We start from the raw sequence: 23,322 nt of genomic DNA, 5'->3' as shown, positions 1-23,322 counted from the left end.
TGCACAATGACATACGAAAGTCAGTATGGATAAATGCAAAATAATACATATTGGAGGGAATTATTTGAACTTCTCATGCACCTTACTGGGTTCTAAATTAATTGTTCAGTTCTGGTCTAGGGATGTAAAACGTTAGCTGATAAGCATTAGTCTTACCAGTTCACCCCCAGGCCAGCTGGCCGACTCCAGTGGCCCCACGCTGGCCGACCCCAGCCCAGTCAGCGGGAGTGGCCCCAGTCCCTCTCCTTTTAATCAGTTAACCATTTAAACTATATAATTTTAATTGTTTAAACTGTTAACTTTTAAAACAATATTTACATCCCTATTCCGGTCATCGCATCTCAAAAAAGGAGATAACAGAATTAGAGAGGGTTCAGAGTCTGACAACAAGAATGATTAGGATCATGGGAATACTCTTATATTAAGGGAGATTGAAAAGGTTGGAACTGTTTACCTTGGAGAGGAGACAAATAAGAGGGGACATGATAAAAATATACAAAATAATGAATGGTATAGAGAATGCCAGTTGGGATCTTCTCTTCACCAAATCCCGTAATACAAAAACAAAGAGACATTCAATGAAATTGAAAGGTTACAAATCCAAGACTGATAAAGGGAAACTCTTCTTCACACAACACTATTAGCCTGTGGAATTCCTGGCCATTAAAATATCACTGAGACGAAGATCTTAGCAGAATTAAAAAAGGAGTGTGCGCGCGCACACACACATACATACATACATACATTTTATATTTATATATATACACACACACACACACACACACACACACACACACACACACACGTAACATGAATATCCAAAGTTATTGGGGAGAGGGGACAGGGAACTGTTTAAAAGGGTTATAAACCCTCCTGTTTCAGGGCATGCACCAACCTCTAGCTATTGTGGATTAGGAGGAAATTTTCCTGGTGTCAGATTGTCCCATAACTACCCCACTTCAGAGCTCCTGCACCTTCCTCTGTAGTAATTGGTACTGGCCGCTGTGAGTGACAAGATTTTGGACTAAATGGGTTATGGGTCTGATTCACTATCTTAATTCCTTGTGTTCCTAATTGAACTCCTTTCCGTTTAGCTTTACTCTTACAGACTAACTCCGTTTTTGGCCACATGATTACATATATTTGTTTGGACTTAAATAAAAAAATGCCTCCCACCAGCTACAGTTGTTGAGGAGGTATCCTATGCAGGGGACTGTCATTTTCAGTTAATCTATTTGCAGGATATGTTAATGTTCTTTTAGCATCCTTGTTCCTGTGGGTTTGGTGTGATTCCATTCACATGGCTGAATTAAGAGGACACTTTTCAATGTTCCTACCATACTAAATTTTCACTTTTATCTCCTCACATCAGCCTAGTAATGAAGTGCAGAATACAGTTTGGGAAATCCCAATTCCAAATATCTACTGATGGCTTCTATAGAGATTTTTATTTTAACACAGGAATTTTTCTTTTTTCAAAGAAAACTATTTAGCCTCCAGATGACTCAGAGATAGCATGTATGTAGAGGACCTTCGGCTACATCTGCTACTGCTAGTGGGGGGGCGGGATGTTTAGGTTACATACCTTTCCACATGGCAGGTCCTTTGTCCTTAGCTCAGGCTGTCTGGGCTCCCTACATGTACAGTGTTGTGAGCTCTGCCAGTTAAGTTCCTCTAAGAGAATGCCACTGTCATGGCATGTGCAGAAGGGTGGGCTCCATTATGCAATATCACACATTTAGGAGAGATGACAGTTCAGCGTAGACCAGTGGTGTCAAACTTGTTCTTCAGATACATCAAATTACATTTTTAATTATTTTCTGTGAGCTACAAATATAAAGCATATATACCACCCTTGGCCTGTGGTGGATCTCCCACTTTGCATTACAATATGGCCCTTATGTGAAAACTAAACTTTTAGGTAAATTACTGTTGCATTGTGCATTACTTAGTGGGAAGATGATGCAAAAAATCTTTAAGACACTTTTTACTGGGATTTGCAGTTACTTATTTTAGGGGCACAGCTGTGGTAACAGTGTAAATTAGGTGCGTAAATGCACACCTAAATTATTGGAAAGTCTGGCTTTTTGAGTGTCATCATTAGCCTTAAGATTTAACACCCCATTGAGATGAATGGAGGAAGTTCATTTTATTAATGCTTATTATTTTATTATTTGTATGACGGTAGTGTCCAGGGTGCCAGCTCAGGTCCCCACGAACACTTAACACCAAGATAGTCCCTTCTGCCAGAGAACTTGAATATAAGATAAAATAAAAGGTGAATGAAACAAACAGAGAAGGAAACAGAGAGAACCAATGAGACAATAAAAGTTCATACCTCTCAGCTCTCTTTTCAGGTTTTCTGTGGGCTTTGGAGGACAACTCTGTGTTGGTTTTACATTGGTCACGTTCATTTTTGGAAGGTTCAAACTGCAACAAGAAGAGCTAGAAATATACCTTATTATTTTTAAAATAAATTTGGTATTAAAAATGATTTTTTAATTTTTAAATTAAAGGTTGGATCTGGCCTGTGGGTTGGTGTTTGACACCAGTGATCTAGGCTATTTCACAAACGTATATTCAACTCCCCCTTGTTATTTTAGTTAGAGCTGATTGCTTTAGAAAGAATGGAAAGCTGAAGATTCCCTTGCTACAAGCTTTTCCTGCCAGAAAGGGTCATTGTTTCTAGCAAATTGGCATTTATTCTCCAGTGACTATTAAACTTGCTTGTAGCAGAACTTACATGATCCACGACTGCGTTCAGAATCTGTTATCTTCATCAGAGAGTGAAATAGTATTCTTGTGTTTGGGAGATATCTACATATTAAGAGTATGAAACCCATGGCAATTGCCATGAGCTCCTTTTCCACGTAGTTTAGAATCATGCGATTCCTGGCCCACAAAGTTTTTTGTCCTTCTGTCTTTGCACTGCTAAATGAAAACTGTCTGCCTCCCCTCTACCCGATACACAAACAAGATTGGACTCCAGGGTCAAGATTGTTTATTACTAATTTAGTAGATAGATTAATAGGGTCATCATACTTCAGGTATTCAATTCAAAGATGACTTTTCTTGCATAATCTTCAGTGTTTATATTGTGTGCAGCATCCCAGAAACTCTACTCTTTCTGTCCAAGTGGTGCACACCTTTATGGTACCCAGATTCTTCACTCCTTGAATCCCTGAGAGTGGCAGCCAAAAATGCTCCTCTCACCCTCAAAATTGAGAACTTCTTAGGGATGGTCTACACTGAAAACTTACATAGCTGTGTCTGTCAGGGATGTGATAAATCCACACCCCTGAGTGAAGAAGCTACAATGACCTAATCCCGGCTGTAGACGGTGCTAGGTCGATAGAAGAACTCTTCCATGGACCTAGTTACCATCTCTTAGGGAGTGGATCAACTACAGTGATAGGACAGCCACTCCCATTGCTGTAGTGAGTGTCTACACTGAAGTGCTACAGCCGAGCAGCTGCAGCTGTGCCACTGTAGCATTTTAAGCGTAGATGTAGCCTTAGTCAAATGAGGTGGTAGCCATGATGATAAGCTTCTGTCACCTCCAGAATGTATTGTCTACCTGAGAGCTTTCCTAAAGGACTTTTCACCACCGTATCTAGTCTCTTACTGTTGTGACATATCATACCAGGGGCTGGCCTTAAAGGTCTCCCAAACGTTAAAGCTCATGCAGCATGCTTACTAACCGATACAATGAAAGGTGGGTCTGGTGATACCTTTTATTGGACCAATAAACAATATTATCTAACCTACCTTTTCTCTCTCATTTCCTGGGACCAACACAGCTACAACAACACTGCATACTAATCAATACAATCAACTGAATGTATCACACTGATCTTTTGTGATCTAGATGGGCTGCATATCCAGCTCTGAGCCAGTCTTACCATGTTAAGAGCAAATTGCAAGATGTCGCTTTAGTTCAATTTTTTTCCAGTGGAAGAGCAGGCTCACTTGCTCTACAGAATCTGGTCCTTCTGACAGGAGCCTGTTGAAGAGATCTGGTAGGAGAGCTATGCTTCTGTTGGTGAGCAAGCCATATACAAACAAGACGTATGGGGGGGAGACCAGATACCATGATTAAACAGTGTTTTAGAAATGAAAATAACTTAAAGCAAGCAGGAGAAACCTACAGGAGATTGTGTGCTGCTGTTACACATAGCATTTCCCCAATGTTGCTAGCAGCAACCCTATAAAACTGATGATTCTCATCAGCTTCCCTCTGCCATTCCTGCTGGCACGGGTTGAACCTTCACTGTGGGGTGCTCATCAGACAGGATCACAAGGTGGAAGGGAGGACAAAAATGGAAGGAAATTGGTTTGGTACTTTAGAGGCAACATATCAAAGATTAGGCTTGAGTGCTTCATGTTGCCCTTTGGCTGTATGAAAGACCATCATTGATGAGCTGTTGTGGGAGCCATATCTAGAGGTGGAGGTAATCTTTCCAATACAAACAGAATGTAAACCAGTGCAATGCTATCTTCCTAAGTCTGTAGACAAATTTTCTCAGGGCTTGTCTACACTGGCAATTAAAAGCGCTGCAACTTCCTTGTTTAGAGGTGTGAAAAAACACCCCCCTAAGCACAGCAAGTTGCAGCGCTGTAAAGTGCCAGTGTAAACAGTGCCCCAGCGCTGGGAGCCATGCCCCTTGTTGAGGTGGGTTTTTTTAGAGCTCTGGGAGAGCTCTCTCCCAGCACTGTGCCGCGACCACACAAGGCACATTAAAGCGCTGCTGTGGTAGCGCTTTAGCGTTGCCAGTGTAGACTAGCCCTCAGTGCCTGTGCTATTTTTGAGTTTTCCCAAGCTGCAGTAGAGGGTAAACTGACCTAATCTTGCCAGTATCACTGTTACCTACAGGTTTCTAAGTAGCTGGTATGGAAACTGACAAGAATGAAGTCAGTTTCAAAACTTGTGTAGCTTGAGAAAATTGAGCAGCAGCAGAGACTGACCCTGGAGCTGTTCACTTTGGAGAAGTATTGTAGCAATGACATGTACATTGGCCTCCCACCAGGAGGCTCTAGAATGGGGTGAAGTGAGAAAGGCGGGGACTGTTCTTCCTCTCGTCTAACTATTATGTGCTACAGGCAGAGAATAGGAGGGACTACGATGCAAAGTGCTCAAGGCCCTGCAATGGCAGGGAAATTAAGTGAGATATACCCACCCAGATAATTTTGGCAAGTGAGCCACACCCACATGCTGCAGAGGAAGGTGACCCGACTCAAAATTTTTTGTTTCAATTTTGGGCAATTGGCAAAAACAAAGGAGAACTAGATTCAAAAAATGGCAGGGGGAAGGAGAAAGAAGACTCCCTATAACCTTTAGCCCAGTAGTTAGGGAACATATCCAGGATGTGGGTACCCTGATTCAATTTCTCTGCATGATGAGGAGAAGGGATTTGAACAGGGGTTTCCTACCTCTCAGCTGAGTGCCCTAGCTACTGAAATTATGGGTTACAGTGGAGTTGCATCATAGGTACATTTAACTTAAATTTAACTTCAGCAGGGCGAGCTGAAGCTGCGGGGATGGGGGAACAGCTGGGGACTAGCCTCCCCGGCCGGGAGCTCAGGAGCCGGGCAGGAGGGTCTTGTGGGCTACTGGAGTGGGTGCCCACCCGCCCCGCCCCTAAGAGCCAGAGGGACCTGCCAGCGGGCGAGGTGGGGAGTCCCGGCGGTGCTTACCTGGGGCAGCTCCTGGGAAGCATCCGGCAGGTCCCTCTGGCTCCTAGGTGAGCATAGCTAGGGGGGGAGCAGGCGGAGCACAGGGCCGCCCCGGGGGGGGGCAAGTGGGGCAATTTGCCCTGGGCCCCGCAGGGGCCCCCACGAGAATATAGTATTCTATAGTATTGCAACTTTTTTTTATGGAAGGGGCCCCCGAAATTGCTTTGCCCCAGGCCCCATGAATCCTCTGGGCGGCCTGGGGGAGCAGCCGCTTCCCCTGCTCCCCTCCTAGCTACGCTCCTGTCACTTCAACTTACTGGTTGTTAAATTTAGAGGCCCTTTTAGAACCGGTGTCCCACGCGGGACAACCGGTTCTAAAAGGGCTTCTAAATTTAACAACCGGTTCCCGCCAACCGGCTCCAGCTCACCACTGCTTACATTCTCTTTGAGCTTCACCAGAGGTGCTTGAAAATTCTTGAAACTAACGTATGTGCACTTAACTAGTTGTGCATGTGCAGTGGATCTGTTTAAATGTGCCACAGGTAGGTTTAAGATAGTTTTCTGCTGTATAGGCTGAGTTTGTAGTTTTCAAATAGCCATACCTTGATTAAAACAAAATCAATCCAGATTGCTGGTTTTCATTGAGGATTATCTCCTTAGTTTCATGTTTCAAATTTAACTGTTTGGCTGAAGACCTATCTTAAGTGTGATGAGAATTTTTTTGAAATGGGATTTTTTTTTTGCATGGTGAAAGTTTGAAGGGATATTGCTCAAACCTTCAGCAGCAGCAAAAAAGTGCAGTTTTAGGCAGAGATCAAGTACAGAAAATTTATTTTGTTGAAATTTTCAGAAGAAATTATTGAAATGTTTCATTGCAATACGGTTTATTTCAAAATTTTATCATTTTAACTTTTATGTTATATTAAAATATATAAAAGTAAAAACAACACAGTGAAAATAAAATGAATACAATGAGAGGCCCTGGGGTTTTTTCGCCTTCCTCTGTAGCATGGGGCACGGGTCACTTGCTGGAAGATTCTCTGCACCTTGAAATCTTTAAACCATGATTTGAGGACTTCAGTGGCTCAGACATGGGTTTGATACAGGAGTGGGTGGGTGAGATTCTGTGGCCTGCGTTGTGCAGGAGGTCAGACTAGATGATCATAATGGTCCCTTCTGACCTTAAAGTCTATGATTCTATGATTCTATGATTCAAGGTTACAGTGTTAAGAAGTTTTTTGTGTATGAAAGCAGCAGCGGTCTTTATTTGAAACAGTTTTGCAACCAGTCATCAGTACAACGAAGCAATAACAGTAAATTTTTAGTCCACTTCTGTGCATAGTGTTATAATACATGAGAAAGAGTGAACTAACATAGATCTCAGTTCTGCAATTAGCTTTGTGTACCAGGACCTTTGTGCATATGCTAAGCCTGATTTGACTTGAGTGAGGCATTGCACATCTGCAGGGGTTCATGCTGGTGTATCTGATATCAGAGCTGTGGCATGATGTGTCACTCCGTCACCTGTTTGTTGCTTCTGTTCCCTTGTCTATGTTGTCTCTTTCTTTCTTCAGGCTGGAATTCTCTCTTTTGTCTGTAAATCACTTAGCACTCTTGGTGCTGTATTATTTGTAAAAATACCTCTCTCTCAAACTATTGTATATACATATGAATTCAAAGCTAATATTCCAGTTGTATAATATAATTTATCTCTCTGATCAAAGTGATTGAATCATTCCATTGTAAATTTATGGAAATAGGACAAGTTAGAACTGAGGAGAAAATAAGATTATTATTACTAGTGAAACTTTTTGGATATTGCTTTAACAATATATTGTGAGTATAGTTCTTTAAATTCATACATCTCAGAGCTCTTTCTAAAAGTGAGTGGTGGCATCCCAATTTTACAGATGGGCTAACTAATATACCAACGGGTTAAATGACTTGTTTGAGGTCATACTATGGGTTGGTAGCAAAGATGGGAATACAACACAGGTCTTCTGACTCTCAGCCAGGTGTTTAGTCCATTAGATCACCGCTTTAGAGCCTGGGCCAAATACATCCCTGATGTAACTCTTGAATGTCAGGGGTAGTACATGGATTTTTACTGTAATCACCAGAACTGTGCACAGTGTTCCAGTTAAAAGAACAGGAGTACTTGTGGCACCTTAGAGACTAACAAATTTATTAGAGCATAAGCTTTCGTGGGCTACAGCCCACTTCTTCGGATGCATATAGAGTGGAACATATATTGAGGAGATATATATACACACATACAGAGAGCATGAACAGTTGGGAGTTGTCTTACCAACTCTGAGAGGCCAGTTAAGTAAGAGAAAAAAAACTTTTGAAGTGATAATCAAGATAGCTCAGTACAGACAGTTTGATAAGAAGTGTGAGAATACTTACAAGGGGAGATAGATTCAATGTTTGTAATGGCTCAGCCATTCCCAGTCCTTATTCAATCCTGAGTTGATTGTATCTAGTTTTGCATATCAATTCCAGCTCAGCAGTCTCTCGTTGGAGTCTGTTTTTGAAGTTTTTCTGTTGTAAGATAGCCACCCGCAGGTCTGTCATTGAATGGCCAGACAGGTTAAAGTGTTCTCCCACTGGTTTTTGAGTATTATGATTCCTGATGTCAGATTTGTGTCCATTATTTCTTTTGCGTAGAGACTGTCCGGTTTGGCCAGTGTACATGGCAGAGGGGCATTGCTGGCACATGATGGCATATATCACATTGGTAGATGTGCAGGTGAACGAGCCCCTGATGGTATGGCTGATGTGATTAGGTCCTATGATGATGTCACTTGAATAGATATGTGGACAGAGTTGGCATCGGGCTTTGTTACAAGGATAGGTTCCTGGGTCAGTGTTTTTGTTCAGTGATGTATGGTTGCTGGTGAGTATTTGCTTTAGGTTGGGGGGTTGTCTGTAAGCGAGGACAGGTCTGTCTCCCAAGATCTCTGAGAGTAAAGGATCATCTTTCAGGATAGGTTGTAGATCTCTGATGATGCGCTGGAGAGGTTTTAGTTGGGGGCTGAAGGTGACAGCTAGTGGTGTTCTGTTATTTTCTTTGTTGGGCCTGTCTTGTAGGAGGTGACTTCTGGGTACTCGTCTGGCTCTGTCAGTCTGTTTTTTCACTTCAGCAGGTGGGTATTGTAGTTTTAAGAATGCTTGGTAGAGATCTTGTAGGTGCTTGTCTCTATCTGAGGGATTGGAGCAAAAGCGGTTATCTCTTAGAGCTTGGCTGTAGACAATGGATCATGTGGTATGTCCTGGATGGAAGCTGGAGGCATGTAGGTAAGTGTAGCGGTCAGTAGGTTTCCGGTATAGGGTGGTATTTATGTGACCATCGCTTATTAGCACAGTAGTGTCCAGGAAATGGACCGCTTGTGTGGATTGATCTAGGCTGAGGTTGATGGTGGGATGGAAATTATTGAAATCATGATGGAATTCCTCAAGGGCTTCTTTTCCATGGGTCCAGATGATGAAGATGTCATCAATGTAGCGCAAGTAGAGTAGGGGCGTTAGGGGACGAGAGCTAAGGAAGCGTTGTTCTAAGTCAGCCATAAAAATGTTGGCATACTGTGGGGCCATGCGGGTACCCATAGCAGTGCCGCTGACTTGAAGGTATATATTGTCCCCAAATGTGAAATAGTTGTGGGTGAGGACAAAGTTCCAGTTGTGATTTCCTGTCTCTTTATCTTGTGTGTGCTGGGTACTGGTGTGATGTATGTACCTGCAGTCTTCTGGTGCCTCTGTGACGCACATATACATACGAGTGGGAGAGCAGGCTGCTAGTAGTTTAATTACAGCTCTGCATTCTTTTGACGTTGTATATGTAGTGGTGACTTCTTTCTATGTAATTTGCATTAGCAATTCATATTTCCAGATGACAGCTTAGTATGAGACTTGAACACTCATGTGGCTTTGAAGAGTAGATCAGAAATCCTTCAGGCTTATTTGAATGTATGGAGTAATTTTATCATCCTACAGTCCTTTAAAGATGATGAGGCTTCACTAAACAGTAGCCTGTAAAGTTTTCCTTGAGATATGTGAGTGACTGAGATTAGGATCTGACACAGAATTCAGTCCTAAAACAATGAAGTTTATTGTTTATATTGAGTTATTCTGTTATAACAGAACAGAGCTTTTATGTCCAAAGCAAATATGTAAGTACCCTTAATAGCTTAAATTCTGCTTTCTGAGTTCGTGGTGTTTTGCCACCTTTGAAACAAGGTAGCATAATATAAAATCACAACTTGGATGTCATTGTAGAGCTCTCTTCTGATTACATTGCTTCTGTCAAATAGAACTTAACCAAAGGAACAATAGCATCATGTTAGCCCTTAATTCTGACTGAATTGGAAATCTATACAATTTCAGATGTTAGCATAAAGATATCATTATTTATTGTCTAATGGTCAGTTATGTAAAATAATTTTCTGTTAGCAACAGCATTTATTGTTTCATATACTAACTTGTGTCTGAAAGATTATTCTGATATAGTTCAGATTCATTATGCAAATGGACTATAGGACTTCAGTCTGAAACAAAATCTCGCTTTGGAGGGGAGATGAGAGAAGGGGTACAATGAAATCCAAGATGTGAGATGGTCTTATTTAGTGAGCAGGTTGCTGGCAGAATTAGACAGGCAGAATTCAAAACAAATTAAGATACTAGGTTTAAAAGAAGTTCATGAATGAGAAATATTTTCTGATTAAAAAAATGTTAATGATTGATCTAATCGATCACTGACTATAAATAATGAATTAAAAATGTCAGTAATGGTTGGTTTGAGTTTGAGTTTAAACCCTAAAATGATTGTACTGCATGTACCATTGCTTTGAAAGAGGAGGACAGCTGTTCTTGTTGGGATTCTTATTGAGTAGGAGCTGCAGTGGCTCAGAGGATAGAGTACAAGACTAGGACTGGAGGGATGGGTGTTCTGTTTCCAGCTCTGCCACTGGCCTGCTAGGTGACCTTGAGCAAGTCACTTCATCTCAGTGCCTATGTATCCCCATTTGTAAAATGCAGATAATGATACTTTGCCTCCTCTGTAAAGTGCTATGATGAAAATAGCTATGTAAGAGAGAGATGGTAATGTTATGGCAGAGATCATGTTTGTTTAATAGTAAGGTAATTTGCACTTAGAGGAATAAGTGCTGCATAGAAAGAGGACACTGCAGCTAAGGAGAGGCAGTGGGATAAAAACACCTGACAGGAGAATACAAAAGGAAGAGAGTAAAGGCAATTTCCTAAAATATCTCAATTCACATAACATAACATCAATGCACCAGCACAGGGGTCGGCAACGTTCGTCACGCGGCTCGCCAGGGTAAGCACCCTAGCGGGCCGGGCCAGTTTATTTACCTGCTGATGCGGCAGGTTCGGCCAATAGCGGCCCCCACTGGCCGCAGTTTGCCGTCCCGGGCCAATGGGGGCGGCGGAAAGCCGCGGCCAGCACATCCCTCGGCCTGCGCTGCTTCCCGCCGCCCCCATTGGCCCGGGACGGCGAACCGCGGCGAGTGGGGGCCGCGATCGGCCGAACCTGCCGCGTCAGCAGGTAAATAAACTGGCTCGGCCCGCTAGGGTGCTTACCCTGGCGAGCCGCGTGACGAACGTTGCCGACCCCTGCACCAGCAGATCACATAGTTCCCAGAACTAACCTTGAACAACTAACTGTCTGGTTCCTAAGCCTAACCAGGAATGAAAAGATAAGGTTTGGGGGTGCCTAGTATTAGCCTCTCCTCTCCCAATTTTAAATGAAGACAAGGGATCCATGTACATCACCATCCTAACTGTGGAGGGAGATATTTACACCTGGCTCATCCTACCTGGTTTTCCCTTCCAACAAGAAACATGTCAGATCCTGCCTAGTTTCTTCCTTCAAACAAAAGAAGAAAGTGTCTGTGTGTTGTGTCCATCTATTCTTGTGTTGTTTGGTCTCTTATCCAGAATTCTAACTGGAAATGGAAGGGAATCCCTTAGCTAATTCATCCCAGGGATATAATTAGATACAGAACCAGTGGGATAAGCACTTGGAGATTTATCAGTAGGTTATTCTGTAAATCTCCTTAACCTGAGGGTGCGGGTTAAAACTTCTGATCTTATCCATACTTTTGTTATTGTTGTTTTTTCCCAAGTAATCATGCCTTTCCAGGTCCTGCTGTGCAGTTAGCATCTAGCCCCAAGATACACACTGTAGTAATTTTCTACATTTGTCTTGAGTGTTTCCATCTTGTGGACACTGTAGAAAACACAGCTCAGTCTCTGTCTGGTGTGTGGTGTGCACTGAAGTCTGCACTGGTAGAGAGAAGTGACATAGCAACTGAATCCTCCAGGTTGTATTACTGCTACATAAAATCAGTCTTTTGCTTGCAATAAGACCACTGTTGGATTGGTCCAGGCACATTGAAGCATCTTGTATATAAATGAGATCTGTGCATCTCTTTCTGGCATAGAGTTGCATCCAGTAGTAGATGTGATGAACATCTAAGATTGTATAATATATTGGAGCACTTAGTGTGTCATTGTGTAATTAAAAACTGTATCATAATGCAGATGTACAAAGGAGGGCATACTGAAAGTACAGAATTAAAGTTGGGAAATGCCAAAATTAAGGTTGAGTGCTTAACCTGCAACCTTAGTGTTCTCTTGATACAGTTTTTTAATGGTTTTTATGTGTGTTAATTTGCTCTTAAAGCTACAATTCCCAGACACATCCATACAATGTATGTTGTATCATGGGGTTAGCACTAAGTTGAATATAATTCTATGTAATTTTTCCTCTGCATGCTATGTAAGTTGTATAATTAGTTGAAAATTTGTTCAATGGGTTATAGATTGATCAATGATTGAGCACTTCAATCTCTGCTTTTCCCTCACAGCCGGTTGCTGAACCAATCCCAATCTGCAGTTTCTGCCTTGGTACAAAAGAACAGAATCGTGAGAAAAAACCTGAGGAGCTCATCTCGTGTGCTGATTGTGGCAACAGTGGTAGGTGACCACTTATAGTGCTCCTGGAAACAACTGTATCTCTCAAATGTGGCCACCAGGGGCCTTTCTTGCGGCCACAGCCTCCTGGGCTGTGATGGGGAGGTGGGGGCGGGAGGGAGGGGGGACGGGCAAAGTCGCACCCGTTTCCCCTCCCTGTTGCTCCTGGATGCACCACCTTGATGTTGATTGCTGGGGCTACCAGTAGGGATTGGGCCCTGCCCCCCTCTGGAGTCACCTGGGGCACAATGCTGTAGAAGCAGGCAGCCAATGAGTTCCCCGCCTTCTCAGGAGTGTTGGGGCTCAGACTTTGGGCTTCAGCTTTGGGGTGGCGCAGTGGCAGGCTCTGGACATGAGGCTTCAGGCTCCAGCCCCCTGGTACCTCCCTCAACCCCCATCTCCCCTGGCCCACACTGCCTCCCCCGACCCTCCCATCTAGGGATTAATTTGTCTCCAGGCTTGCCAGGGCTGAGTAAGTCTGCTGTGAAAAGTGATACCTGTATGTTTAAGATCACTTTTCACAACAGACTTACTAGCTATCAGTAAATATATACACATCCAGATCATTATAATTTGTGCATATTTATTTGGTTTTCCTAAAGCTAATTAAGTATTTTAGGAAAAAGCGTGAGAGCAGCCACCAGCAAGAGTTGGTGGCCGTATTCTGAGGCCACCAAAAATTTTGTCCTGAGAACCTCTAATCTAGTATGATGTCCCCACATAACTGTCCTGGATGGGGAACAATAGGGTTTGGCTAGCTGATCTTTATGCTCCTTCAGTTTGGGGGACAGTTGCATTTAACTGCCACATAACTAGTTCAGTAAGCCCTTAGTAAACTTTTTAGAAAGCTGTCTTCTGTATGGCCAGTTTTGTCATCTCTTTGACCCCAGTTCAGCAAAGCACTTAGGCATTTAAGTAGGTACTTAAGTGCTTTGCTAACTGAGGCATTTATACCACACTTATCCAAGACCTCCTGAAAGTGTAAATTTTTAACAATGAGAGTAATTAACTAGTGGAACAATTTACCAAGACTCATGGTGGATTCTCCATCACTGGCAATTTTTAAATCAAGACCTGGATTTTTTTTTAAAAGATCTGCTCTGGGAATTATTTTGGGGAAGTTCTATGGCCAGTGTTACACAGGAAGTCTGCCTAGATGATCACAGTGGTCTCTTCATCGATTCCAGGACCAGAAGGGACCATTGTGATCATCTGGTCCAACCTCCTGTATAACACATGCTGTAGGACTTCTCCAAAATCTGTCTCTGTCTCTCATCTTAGTATCCCACAGTCATACTCTGTGCCTTTGTTCCATGTTGATGACTCACTCAATCCTTTAGCTGCTCATCTCCTTGCCCTCACCTCATTTTACCTGCAGCACTGGATCAGCTCTCTCATTGACCATAATGGCCACTCTAAATCTTGCCACTTTTTCTTGCATAACTTCTCTAAGATCCAACCTTTCCTCTCCATCCACACAGTAAAAATTCTTATCCAAGTTCTCCTCATCTCGTATCTTGTCTATTGCAACCTCCTCCTCTCTGAGTTTGACTAATCCTATCTTGCCTCATATATATCCATTCAGAACGCTTGCTGCAAACATCAATTTTCAGACTCACTGCTATTTCTTCTCTACACCACATCAAATGCAAACTACTTATCTTCACTTCACCACCTATAATCTATCTCCTCTACCACCAATGATGCCAGCATTCATTGTCCATTTGTTAACCCAACTTATTTGAAAATTTTTCTTTCATGCTGCACCATATGCCTGGGAGAACTTCCCAATAAACATCTACAAAGCCACCTCATTGTCCCCTTGCCAATCCCTCCTTAAAACTGTTCTGCCATGATGCCTGCAAAAAACTTGACAGTGGCTAGGTAGCTGATGTACTGTGACCACTGCTTAACTTAGCAACCATTACTGTCTCATTGTTTCCTTGTGCTCCCTCTCTCTTTGTATCCGTCTGTTGTACCTTGTCCTGTACTTAGATTGTAAATTGTTGGCGGTAGGGACAGCCTTTTTGTTATGTAGTTATAAAGTGCCTGCAGTCTGGCTCTGATCTAAAATTAGTTACAAACGACTACAAAAAATATCAAGTTAGAAGTTCACTCTAGACAGAAACCTCACACGAGTCATCTGCTCATGTGTTCAAAATGATATACAAAGGACAATTTAGCTTTAAAAAAGATAGAGTAAATCAGTGCACAAAAATTTCTTCAGTTAAGTCTAAATATATTCAACTAGGAATGGGGCTGCCAAATTTCATGCAATGTATCTGATTTTGAGCTGTAAGTAAGTATGAGCTGGAGTACCAAGTCCTGGTGAGATCTGTGTTGAAATAGAAGGAGCTTCTGGGTATCTGAAACTGTATGTGAAAGATATGACTAATTAGACCTCCTTATGTATGTCCCAGAGCAGTGACAGCAGTAGAATTGCTTCCTTGGGGTTATCTATCCTTTTTTCATAGGTCATCCGTCCTGTTTGAAGTTCTCTCCAGAGCTAACAGTTCGAGTGAAGGCCTTACGATGGCAGTGCATTGAGTGCAAAACTTGCAGTTCCTGTCGAGATCAGGGCAAAAATGCAGTGAGTACTTCTGGAACCAAACATTTACAGCTTCTGCTTGGCTTATCTTTGATTACCTAGTGAGACTCCGAACTAACCAGTACTGTATACATTTATGGTTGGGAACTTGACATAGCCTGTCTGGGATCAGTGGTAACTGAGAGCTGGACCTGGTGCAGTCCTCTGGTGTGAAGCTAACCAGAGCTGTCTGTCTCTTCCACAGGATAATATGCTATTTTGTGACTCATGTGACCGAGGTTTTCACATGGAGTGCTGTGACCCACCTCTCACCAGGATGCCGAAAGGTGAGGACTCTGTGTAACAAATGTGGGAATTAAAAGAGATGTTGGGGGAGAGGTGAATTGAAAGTATTGGCATATCAGAAAATAAGAGAATTCCCCTCTCCTCCTTACCCATTTTTATCTCACTATTGCACCGCTTTTCAGGTATTAAAAGCCATAGCGCGAGGAGAGTCTGTACTTCATGTAACCTGCAGATGAGAATCCTTTATTCTCTTCCTCTCCTGCTTTCAATAGAAAGAATCAAAATGTTAAATTCCTGGTTTAAAAGTTTTCAGAGGTCTGAGGGGATGGAGGTTATGGTAGCAGATTATCATTATCAACTTCTTTGGGTGAGTGAGTAGCTTTGTGTAGAAGAAAGAAACTGATATGTGGTCCTTGAAGTGGCAGCAGATATTTCTGTTTGTGTAGTTAGTAGCTCCTGGAGCATAAGATCAATTTATTCTGTTCTTCTCATAACTCAAAAGCCATGTATAAGGGAAGTCTGTGTCGAAGTCTTCCCACGTGGTGTGGTGATGTCTCCACCTAGTTTGGAGGCACTATCATTAAGTACAGTAGGACTCATTAAATGGATGTCCTTCTGTACTATTCTTCTAATAATCTGATGCCTGGGCTCCTCTATACTGGCAGGAAGCATGCTTAAAAACTTACCTATAGAGCCTTTCTGGAGTGAGTGCTTCCACCAAGGCAGGATTTGAGTTTAGGTTGCTAGGACAGAAAGTTTTCTTACAATCTAATAGTAATGGGGGTCTGTCAGACTGTTCTTCCCTCCAGTTGGAAGGGACCTGTACTCTTTCTTGCCTCAATTTTTTCCTTCCATCCTGTGATGAGGCTTTGTGTCTTACAGGTATGTGGATATGTCAGATATGCCGGCCACGGAAGAAAGGAAGAAAACTTCTACACAAGAAGGCAGCACAGATAAAACGACGCTATGCCAACCCAATAGGACGTCCCAAAAACAGGTTAAAGAACCAAAACACAACGTAAGTTGCTTTAAGGAGAAAAGGAAAGTGAGGGCAGGGGCGGGGGAATAAATGGGCCTTCTGTGGGGGGCTTAGTGTCCTACCTAGGGTGAATATCTCTTAGCCCTGGTCTACACTAGGGACTTATATTGGTATAGCTATGTCTCAGGGGTGTGAAAAATCCATACCCCTGAGAGAGAGAGTTATTCCAACCTAACCCCTGCGCTAAATTGATGGAAGAATTCTTCTGTCAAACTAGCTACAACCTCTCAGGGAGGTGAATTACCTACATTGACAGGAGAATCCCTCCCATCCGTGTAGGTAGCGTCTACAGTGAAGCAGTTGTGCCACAGTAACATTTTAAGTGTAGGCATACCCTTAGTACATAATTTTTCCACAGTACTAATATTAACTGTTTTACACAGAATTTAATTTCTCAGACTACTGTGTACAGTCAAGGAGTGTTGGGGCATTTGTTCAGTTCTTCTTTCTCCCTTTGCCGTAACTAGATGTTTAGATTTAAAGTATTTAGATTGTTACTTCAGACTAGCGTTGCTGGTTTACAGCAGGACTCTATTGCAGCATGGCACTGCTCCTGTCAACGTAGGCTAGCTGCACTCTATAGTCCTCTGGAAATATTGCTGGGAGTTAGAAAAGTTGTAGGTTACATACATTGCCACAATTAATGAGAAATCTGAAACAGAAGCGGATGAATATGAGCATCCCATCGAGGTGATATTTTGTGAGGGTCTTAAAGGGGCACTGATGCTTAGGTCAGTGGAGGGAGCATTCTCTTTTGTTCCTTCATTGTAGTGGGGAGTCCTACAACATAATGGGCTTAGATGAGACCACTCTAAAACCTAATAGAGTACAAGAAAGGCAGGTCATGTGTATTTCACAATTTCATGACTGCAAACTTAGCTGCAAAATTTAGATATCAAGCTTGCATTTAAAAAAACATGTTTTTAGCCCCTATGGGTATGTCCACACAGCAAAGAAAAACCTGCGGTTGACCCATGCCAGCCACCTCTGGCTTGGGCTGTGGGGAGGTTTCATAGCTGTGTAGGCTTCCAGGCTTGGGCTGGAGCCCAGGTTCTGGGACCTTGGAGGAGGGGCCAGGATGGGGGGGGAGGTAAATGAAATAGCCCTGCAGCCAGAGTCCCGTGAGCCTGAGTTGGCTGGCACAGGCCAGGTACGAGTTTTTCTTCGCTGTGTAGACATAACGTTAGGTTGCAAAGTAAACCTGTGAAGAAAATAGCGGTTGTTTCATTGATGTCTGCCTGAGTCAACAGACATTCTGAAGCAATAGCTCTGAGAAGCATGAACTGCCTTATCCATTTCAATGGGTTTTTAAGTCTAAAACCTAAAAGATGACAGTTTAAATCTCAACACTCTTAATTTTTTCACTGGTAATTGTTTTAGCAGAAACAGCCAGCTAATGTGCATACCCCACAGTCCTTAATTGTTTGCTCAGCTGTCAAAGCCTTCAGCTTCTTCCTGATGGTTTCTACAATGCAGTTGTGCTGGCAATATAAAATCTTTGGCATATCAAAAAATGAAGATGTGGGGACAGCATAAATAAACTGACTTTAACATGACTATTACTAATACTGTGGCTACTGTACAGATTGTATAATTCAATTTCATTTTTCATTCAGTAAAAACCTACATTTTTATATTTAAATGAATCAGCTAGAGAATTTCCAGTAAGCAGGAATAGTCTAGGAATTTTGCTGTGCAACTTAGGCCCAGACTGTCATGCAGTAAACAGGGCTGTGATTACCACTTATTGAATTGTGCAGTTGATGTCTATATACCATGGTGATTGGCATGGTACATAGATGTTAAACCAGTTTATTACCTTACCTAAATCTCTCTCTCTCTGCCACATCTACTGACCGGCCCTTTTTTCGCCTACTGGTTCTTTAGATCGAAAGGTCCCTTCAGTAAAGTTCGAACTGGCCCTGGTCGGGGCCGGAAGCGCAAGATCACTCTATCCAGCCAGTCAGCGTCATCAGCAGAAGGAGGATACCTGGAACGGATAGAGGCCCTGGACTTCTGCAGAGACGGCAGCACCACCTTGAAATTTAACAAGAAAACCAAAGGGCTCATTGATGGCCTTACCAAATTCTTCACCCCCTCCCCTGATGGGCGGAAAGCTCGCGGGGAAATGGTGGACTATTCTCAGCAATATAGGATCAGGAAAAAGGGCACCAGAAGATCTAGCACTTCAGACTGGCCCACAGGTAAAGGATCTGTCCCCTTGCCAGTGAAGGCAGCCTCTTTTAAGCCAGGAAAGGGTTCACTGAGGTAGAAGATATTGAACAGATAAGAGCTGGTAGATGGTGGAAATTTGATCTAGAGAGTAACAGATTCATGTGCAAAAATCAATTAGACATCATAATAGAGTGACAAGGTAGGTGAGGTAATATCTTTTATTGGACCAGTTTCTGTTGATGAGAGAGCCAAGCTTTTGAGCTTACACAGAGCTCTTCTTCAGGTTTGGGAAATGTACTCCGTGTCACAGCTAAATACAAGATGGAACAGATTGTTTAGCATATGTAGTTAAGACATATTTAAAGGGACTGTTCAAGGCAAAGTGGCCAGTTAACACCTTTCCAGTTGTAGAGGGGACGTGGGAGGAAGTGGGGAGGGGGGGTTAAGTGGGTTATAGATTGTTGAAGTAAACCATAAATCCAGTGTCTCTGTTCAGTCCATTATTTTTAGTATCTAGCAATGTTATGAATTTAAGCTCCCAGGCTTGTCTTTTGAAGGTGTTATGCAGGTTCCCCCAGTTTTTTTGTTTGCTTTTTGTTTTTGTTTTCCTTTCCCTCCTATGATTGGAGAGGTATTAATGGGCCACTTCACCTTGAATGGTCCCTTGGAGTGTTTGTTAACTGCTTATGCTAAAAAAAACAACAAGGAGTCGGGTGGCACCTTAAAGACTAACAGATTATCTGTTAGTCTTTAAGGTGCCACCCGACTCCTTGTTGTTTTTGTGGATACAGACTAACAGGCTACCCCCGATACTTGCTTATGCTAAACAATCTGTTCCACCTTGTACTTAGCTTTGACACTGAGTACATTTCCCAAACCTGAAGAAGAGCTCTGTATAAGCTTGAAAGCTTGCCTCTCTCACCAACAGGGGTTGGTCCAATAAAATATATTACCTCACCCATCTTCTGTCTCTAATATCCTGGGGCCAACACAGCTACAACAACACTGCATAGATGTCATGATAGAATAGCAGGCTGGAGAATGGAAGTGAGCTGGAGACCTTGGCTTCCTAGTAATGTCAAATATTGTTTGGGAAGAGTGAGTGATTCGGAGGCAGGGACTAACTTAATAGAAGTTTTCTTATAAATAGGGAGGTGGAAGTATGAAACAGAGCAACTAAAAACAAACCTGTATGATAGAAAGAACCCTTGTGAGTTTCTTTTGTGTGGCATAGGCCACCTGTAGAAGGTCTGTACTGTTCTGGAATGTGAGAGGTCCTGCTTTGAGCAGTCCTGGACACATTATTATATGCCACTAGATGGCACTCTGGAGGGCATTAACTCCCCTCACTCTGTCTCCAAGTTTCAAGCACTTTTTTCAGCTAAAGAATGCAGTCTGGATTGCAAATCAAGTGACAGTTTTTATGCTCTTTTCAGTCTTGTGTAATTTCCTATATTATATGTCAAGTAATATCCCCTTTTCCAAAGCACCAGAAACCAATAAGATGATTAATCACTTAGTCATTGATTACTTTACTTTAACTACCCTTGTACAACCAGTAGATAATATTCAGCAATGCCATGCAGGAAATCTCTCTTTAGCAATAATTATTAATATGGATACAGTTTTGTCACAGTAAAATTAAGCAAAATTCACAGAACAATCATGGGGGGGACAAAATCAGGGTATGGTCCCAGCAGGGCTGAAGACGAAGCCAGAGCCTCACCATGCACGGGGCTGACAGCCGGAGCTGAAAAAGTTATGGAAATCTGTTAAAGTCATGGAATTCGTGACCTCTGTGACCAAATTGCATCCTTAATTATGAACATCAGACTGGTTGACTTTGGAAGTGTAAAATGGGCACTTGATGGTTGTGGGATGGGATGAGTGCAGTAATCGCCACCACTCTCAAATAATCCCGAGCAAGCAGATTTAAATTGCTGATGTGGCTGCAGAGACGGTTACTTGAATATTGAACCGAGAACGTTGTGGCTCTGTGGAGTTCAAATGCCTTCTCTGGTGCTGGTGAAAAGATAGGAAAAGGTGCTTTCTTCAAAATGCAAGCCTTACAGCTTTCACTCAGATTTTTCATGTAGTGAAATATTGTTTCTGGTGGTTGAGGGGTGTATAGCTCAGTCTGTTTTGGGAGGCACAGAGAAAGCCCATGTTTGGCTGACTGGATCCCTGCTTACCAGAAATAGGCAGTAAGCCATATGTAATTTCCTTTGTTTCTAAATTCTCATTGTGTGCACGTCACTATAATAACATGAAAGCTTAAGAGACCAGCTATTTAACCAGGTCCAGTATGTTTGTATTATCTCTTTCAGGGCCATCAATCCAGAACTATCTATTCTGGTATGGTCTCAAACAAGAACATACCCATCAGAAACGTGGCAAAGAGACTAAGGCTATGTCTACACTAGAAACCTTACAGCAGCACAGCTGTACTGCTGCAGCTGCGCCACTGTAAGGTCTCCCGTATAGCCGCCCTAAGCCAACCGGAGAGAGCTCTCTGGTCGGCATAATTAAACCACCCCCAACGAGCGGCGGTAACTATATCAGCGGGAGAGCATCTCCTGTCAACTTAGCTCTGTCCACGTCAGTGCTTCTGTCAGTGTAACTTACATTGGTCAGGGGTGTCTTTTTTCACATCCCTGAGCGACATAAGTTTTACTGACAAAAGTGCTAGTGTAGACATAGCCTAAATGCAGTTGAGTCTCTTCTTACTAGAGGAAAAGAATGCACTTATAGCTTTGCTAATGATCAGTGAGAAATTTCTCTCTTATTCACAGACAATCAGGATGGCTGGGATGGAAAACAGGAAAATGAGGAGCGGCTTCTTGGGAGCCAGGATGTCATGACCGAAAAAGATATGGAGTTGTTCCGAGATATTCAGGAGCAAGCGCTGCAGGTAAAGTCAAATTATTAGTATCTGGGAAATCTTAAACCTGTGCTATAAATAAAAACATAGAGAAAAAGAACTCCTACTGCTGAATCAGTCTGTCAGAGCAGCTAATTGCCCCATCCCCCTTTCTGAGAGAATGTATAGTAATGGGTAGTTGATTCAAGGGGGATGAAAGCTGTGGCTGATTAGCTTCACAAACTGCAAAAAATTCATGAGAAGAAGAGGTTTATGTTCTAAAATAATGTATGTTATAGTTATACTATTGTTTATCATGCACCTTTGACCATCTTACATGCCCTCTGTCCAGTCACTAATGCACACCCCCTGAGACTTATTCTAATATTCTAAGATCCAGCAATCATTAAAAAAAAACCAGCAATCACCTGCAAGGTAAATGTTCTCTTCCCCAAATAAGGAAACCCTTCCTTCCACTCAAACACTCCCCCCCCCCCAAAGCAAACAACAAAACACCCACAGAAAACAAAACAAAAAAGCCTCTGCCTGAAGCCCAACATGGTCAGGATTCAGCTGTTGTCCAGTGACCACATTTTTGATAAAATCTGATATTTCAGATCTTGCAGTGCAGGAATCTGAAATATTTTGGCATTGAAAAGGAGAGATCATCATAGCTTCTAGCTTTGGAAGATTTTGAGATATTGGACTTAAAACTCATTACATTTTTATTGTTGTATGTAGTGTAGTTGTAGCCATGTTGGTCTCTGGATATGAGAGAGACAAGGTGGATGAGATAATGTCTTTTATTGGACTGACTTTTGTTAGTGAGAGAGCCAAGTTTTCGTGCTTACACAGAGCTTCTGACGAAAAGTTTGTGTGTAAGCTCAAAAGCTTGTTCCTCTCACCAACAGAAGTTGGTCCAATAAAAGATATTACCTCACTCACCTTGTCTCTCCAATTATATTTTTAGGTATTTTTGGTCAAACTGAGAAAGATCCCATGCAGAGTGAGTGAGAGACTGATCTAAAAAAATATAAGCAATGTCTGTTTTATTGTGTAAAACTATCTTTGTGTGGAATATCTGTGAACATTTTAGTAGTATTTTTTTCCTGCATGTCCCCTTAATCATTCTTTGCAAAGTTTCAGAGATCTGGGCCTAAGGAAATAGAAAATTTATACTTAAGTGCTTTGGGGGTTTGTATCTGTCTGGCACTGCCCTGCCCCATCTGATTAGTTCAGTACCTCTGTCCATATATGCAGTTTGTCTGTAACAGAATGTAGTGCAGTTATTCCTATAGCATCATTAGTAAGGCTATGTTTTAGTCATGGGTATTTTTAGTAAAAGTCATGGACAGGTCACAGGCAGTAAACAAAAATTCATAGCCCGTGACCTGTCCATGACTTGTACTATATACCCCTGACTAAATCTTGAGTACTCTCGGGGGGAGTGGCCCAGGGGTACTCCTATTGGTGGGGGGGGGGACGGGGGGACAGAGGAGGGTTGGCAGGGACGGCAGGCTCCCTACCTGGCTCCACACAGCTCCCTGGAAGCAGCGTCATGCCCATCAGCTCCAAGGTGGAGGCGTGGCCAGGGGGCCTCAGCTCATTGCCCCCGCCCTGAGTGCCGGCTCCGCAGCTCCCATTGGCCGTGGTTCCTGGGAGTGCTGCGGGGATGGCACCTGCGGACGTAGGCAGCACACGGAGCTGCCTGGCTGCCCCTCTGCCTCGGAGCCGAGGGACATGTCG

At 42.7% G+C, this 23,322-nt stretch overlaps 1 protein-coding gene across 1 annotated transcript in view; it reads left to right on the top strand.

The window, feature by feature from the left end:
- The window catches only part of KAT6A (lysine acetyltransferase 6A), a 78,559-nt gene that overhangs the window by 22,585 nt on the left and 32,652 nt on the right, over window positions 1–23,322 (top strand). Inside the window, exons 4-9 of the mRNA XM_024203683.2 lie at window positions 12,564–12,672; window positions 15,144–15,259; window positions 15,462–15,543; window positions 16,385–16,520; window positions 18,429–18,745; window positions 21,509–21,627. Of these exons, the coding sequence (XP_024059451.1) occupies window positions 12,564–12,672; window positions 15,144–15,259; window positions 15,462–15,543; window positions 16,385–16,520; window positions 18,429–18,745; window positions 21,509–21,627 (879 nt within the window). The remainder of the gene's footprint in view (window positions 1–12,563; window positions 12,673–15,143; window positions 15,260–15,461; window positions 15,544–16,384; window positions 16,521–18,428; window positions 18,746–21,508; window positions 21,628–23,322) is intronic.

This window comes from Terrapene carolina, unplaced genomic scaffold (genome assembly GCF_002925995.2).
Source record: "Terrapene carolina triunguis isolate 2854851 unplaced genomic scaffold, T_m_triunguis-2.0 Scaffold53, whole genome shotgun sequence".
In the NCBI taxonomy this organism is placed as follows: domain Eukaryota; kingdom Metazoa; phylum Chordata; order Testudines; family Emydidae; genus Terrapene; species Terrapene triunguis.
The sequence above is the reverse complement of the archived record's forward strand: the minus strand, read 5'-3'. Positions and strand labels throughout refer to the sequence as shown.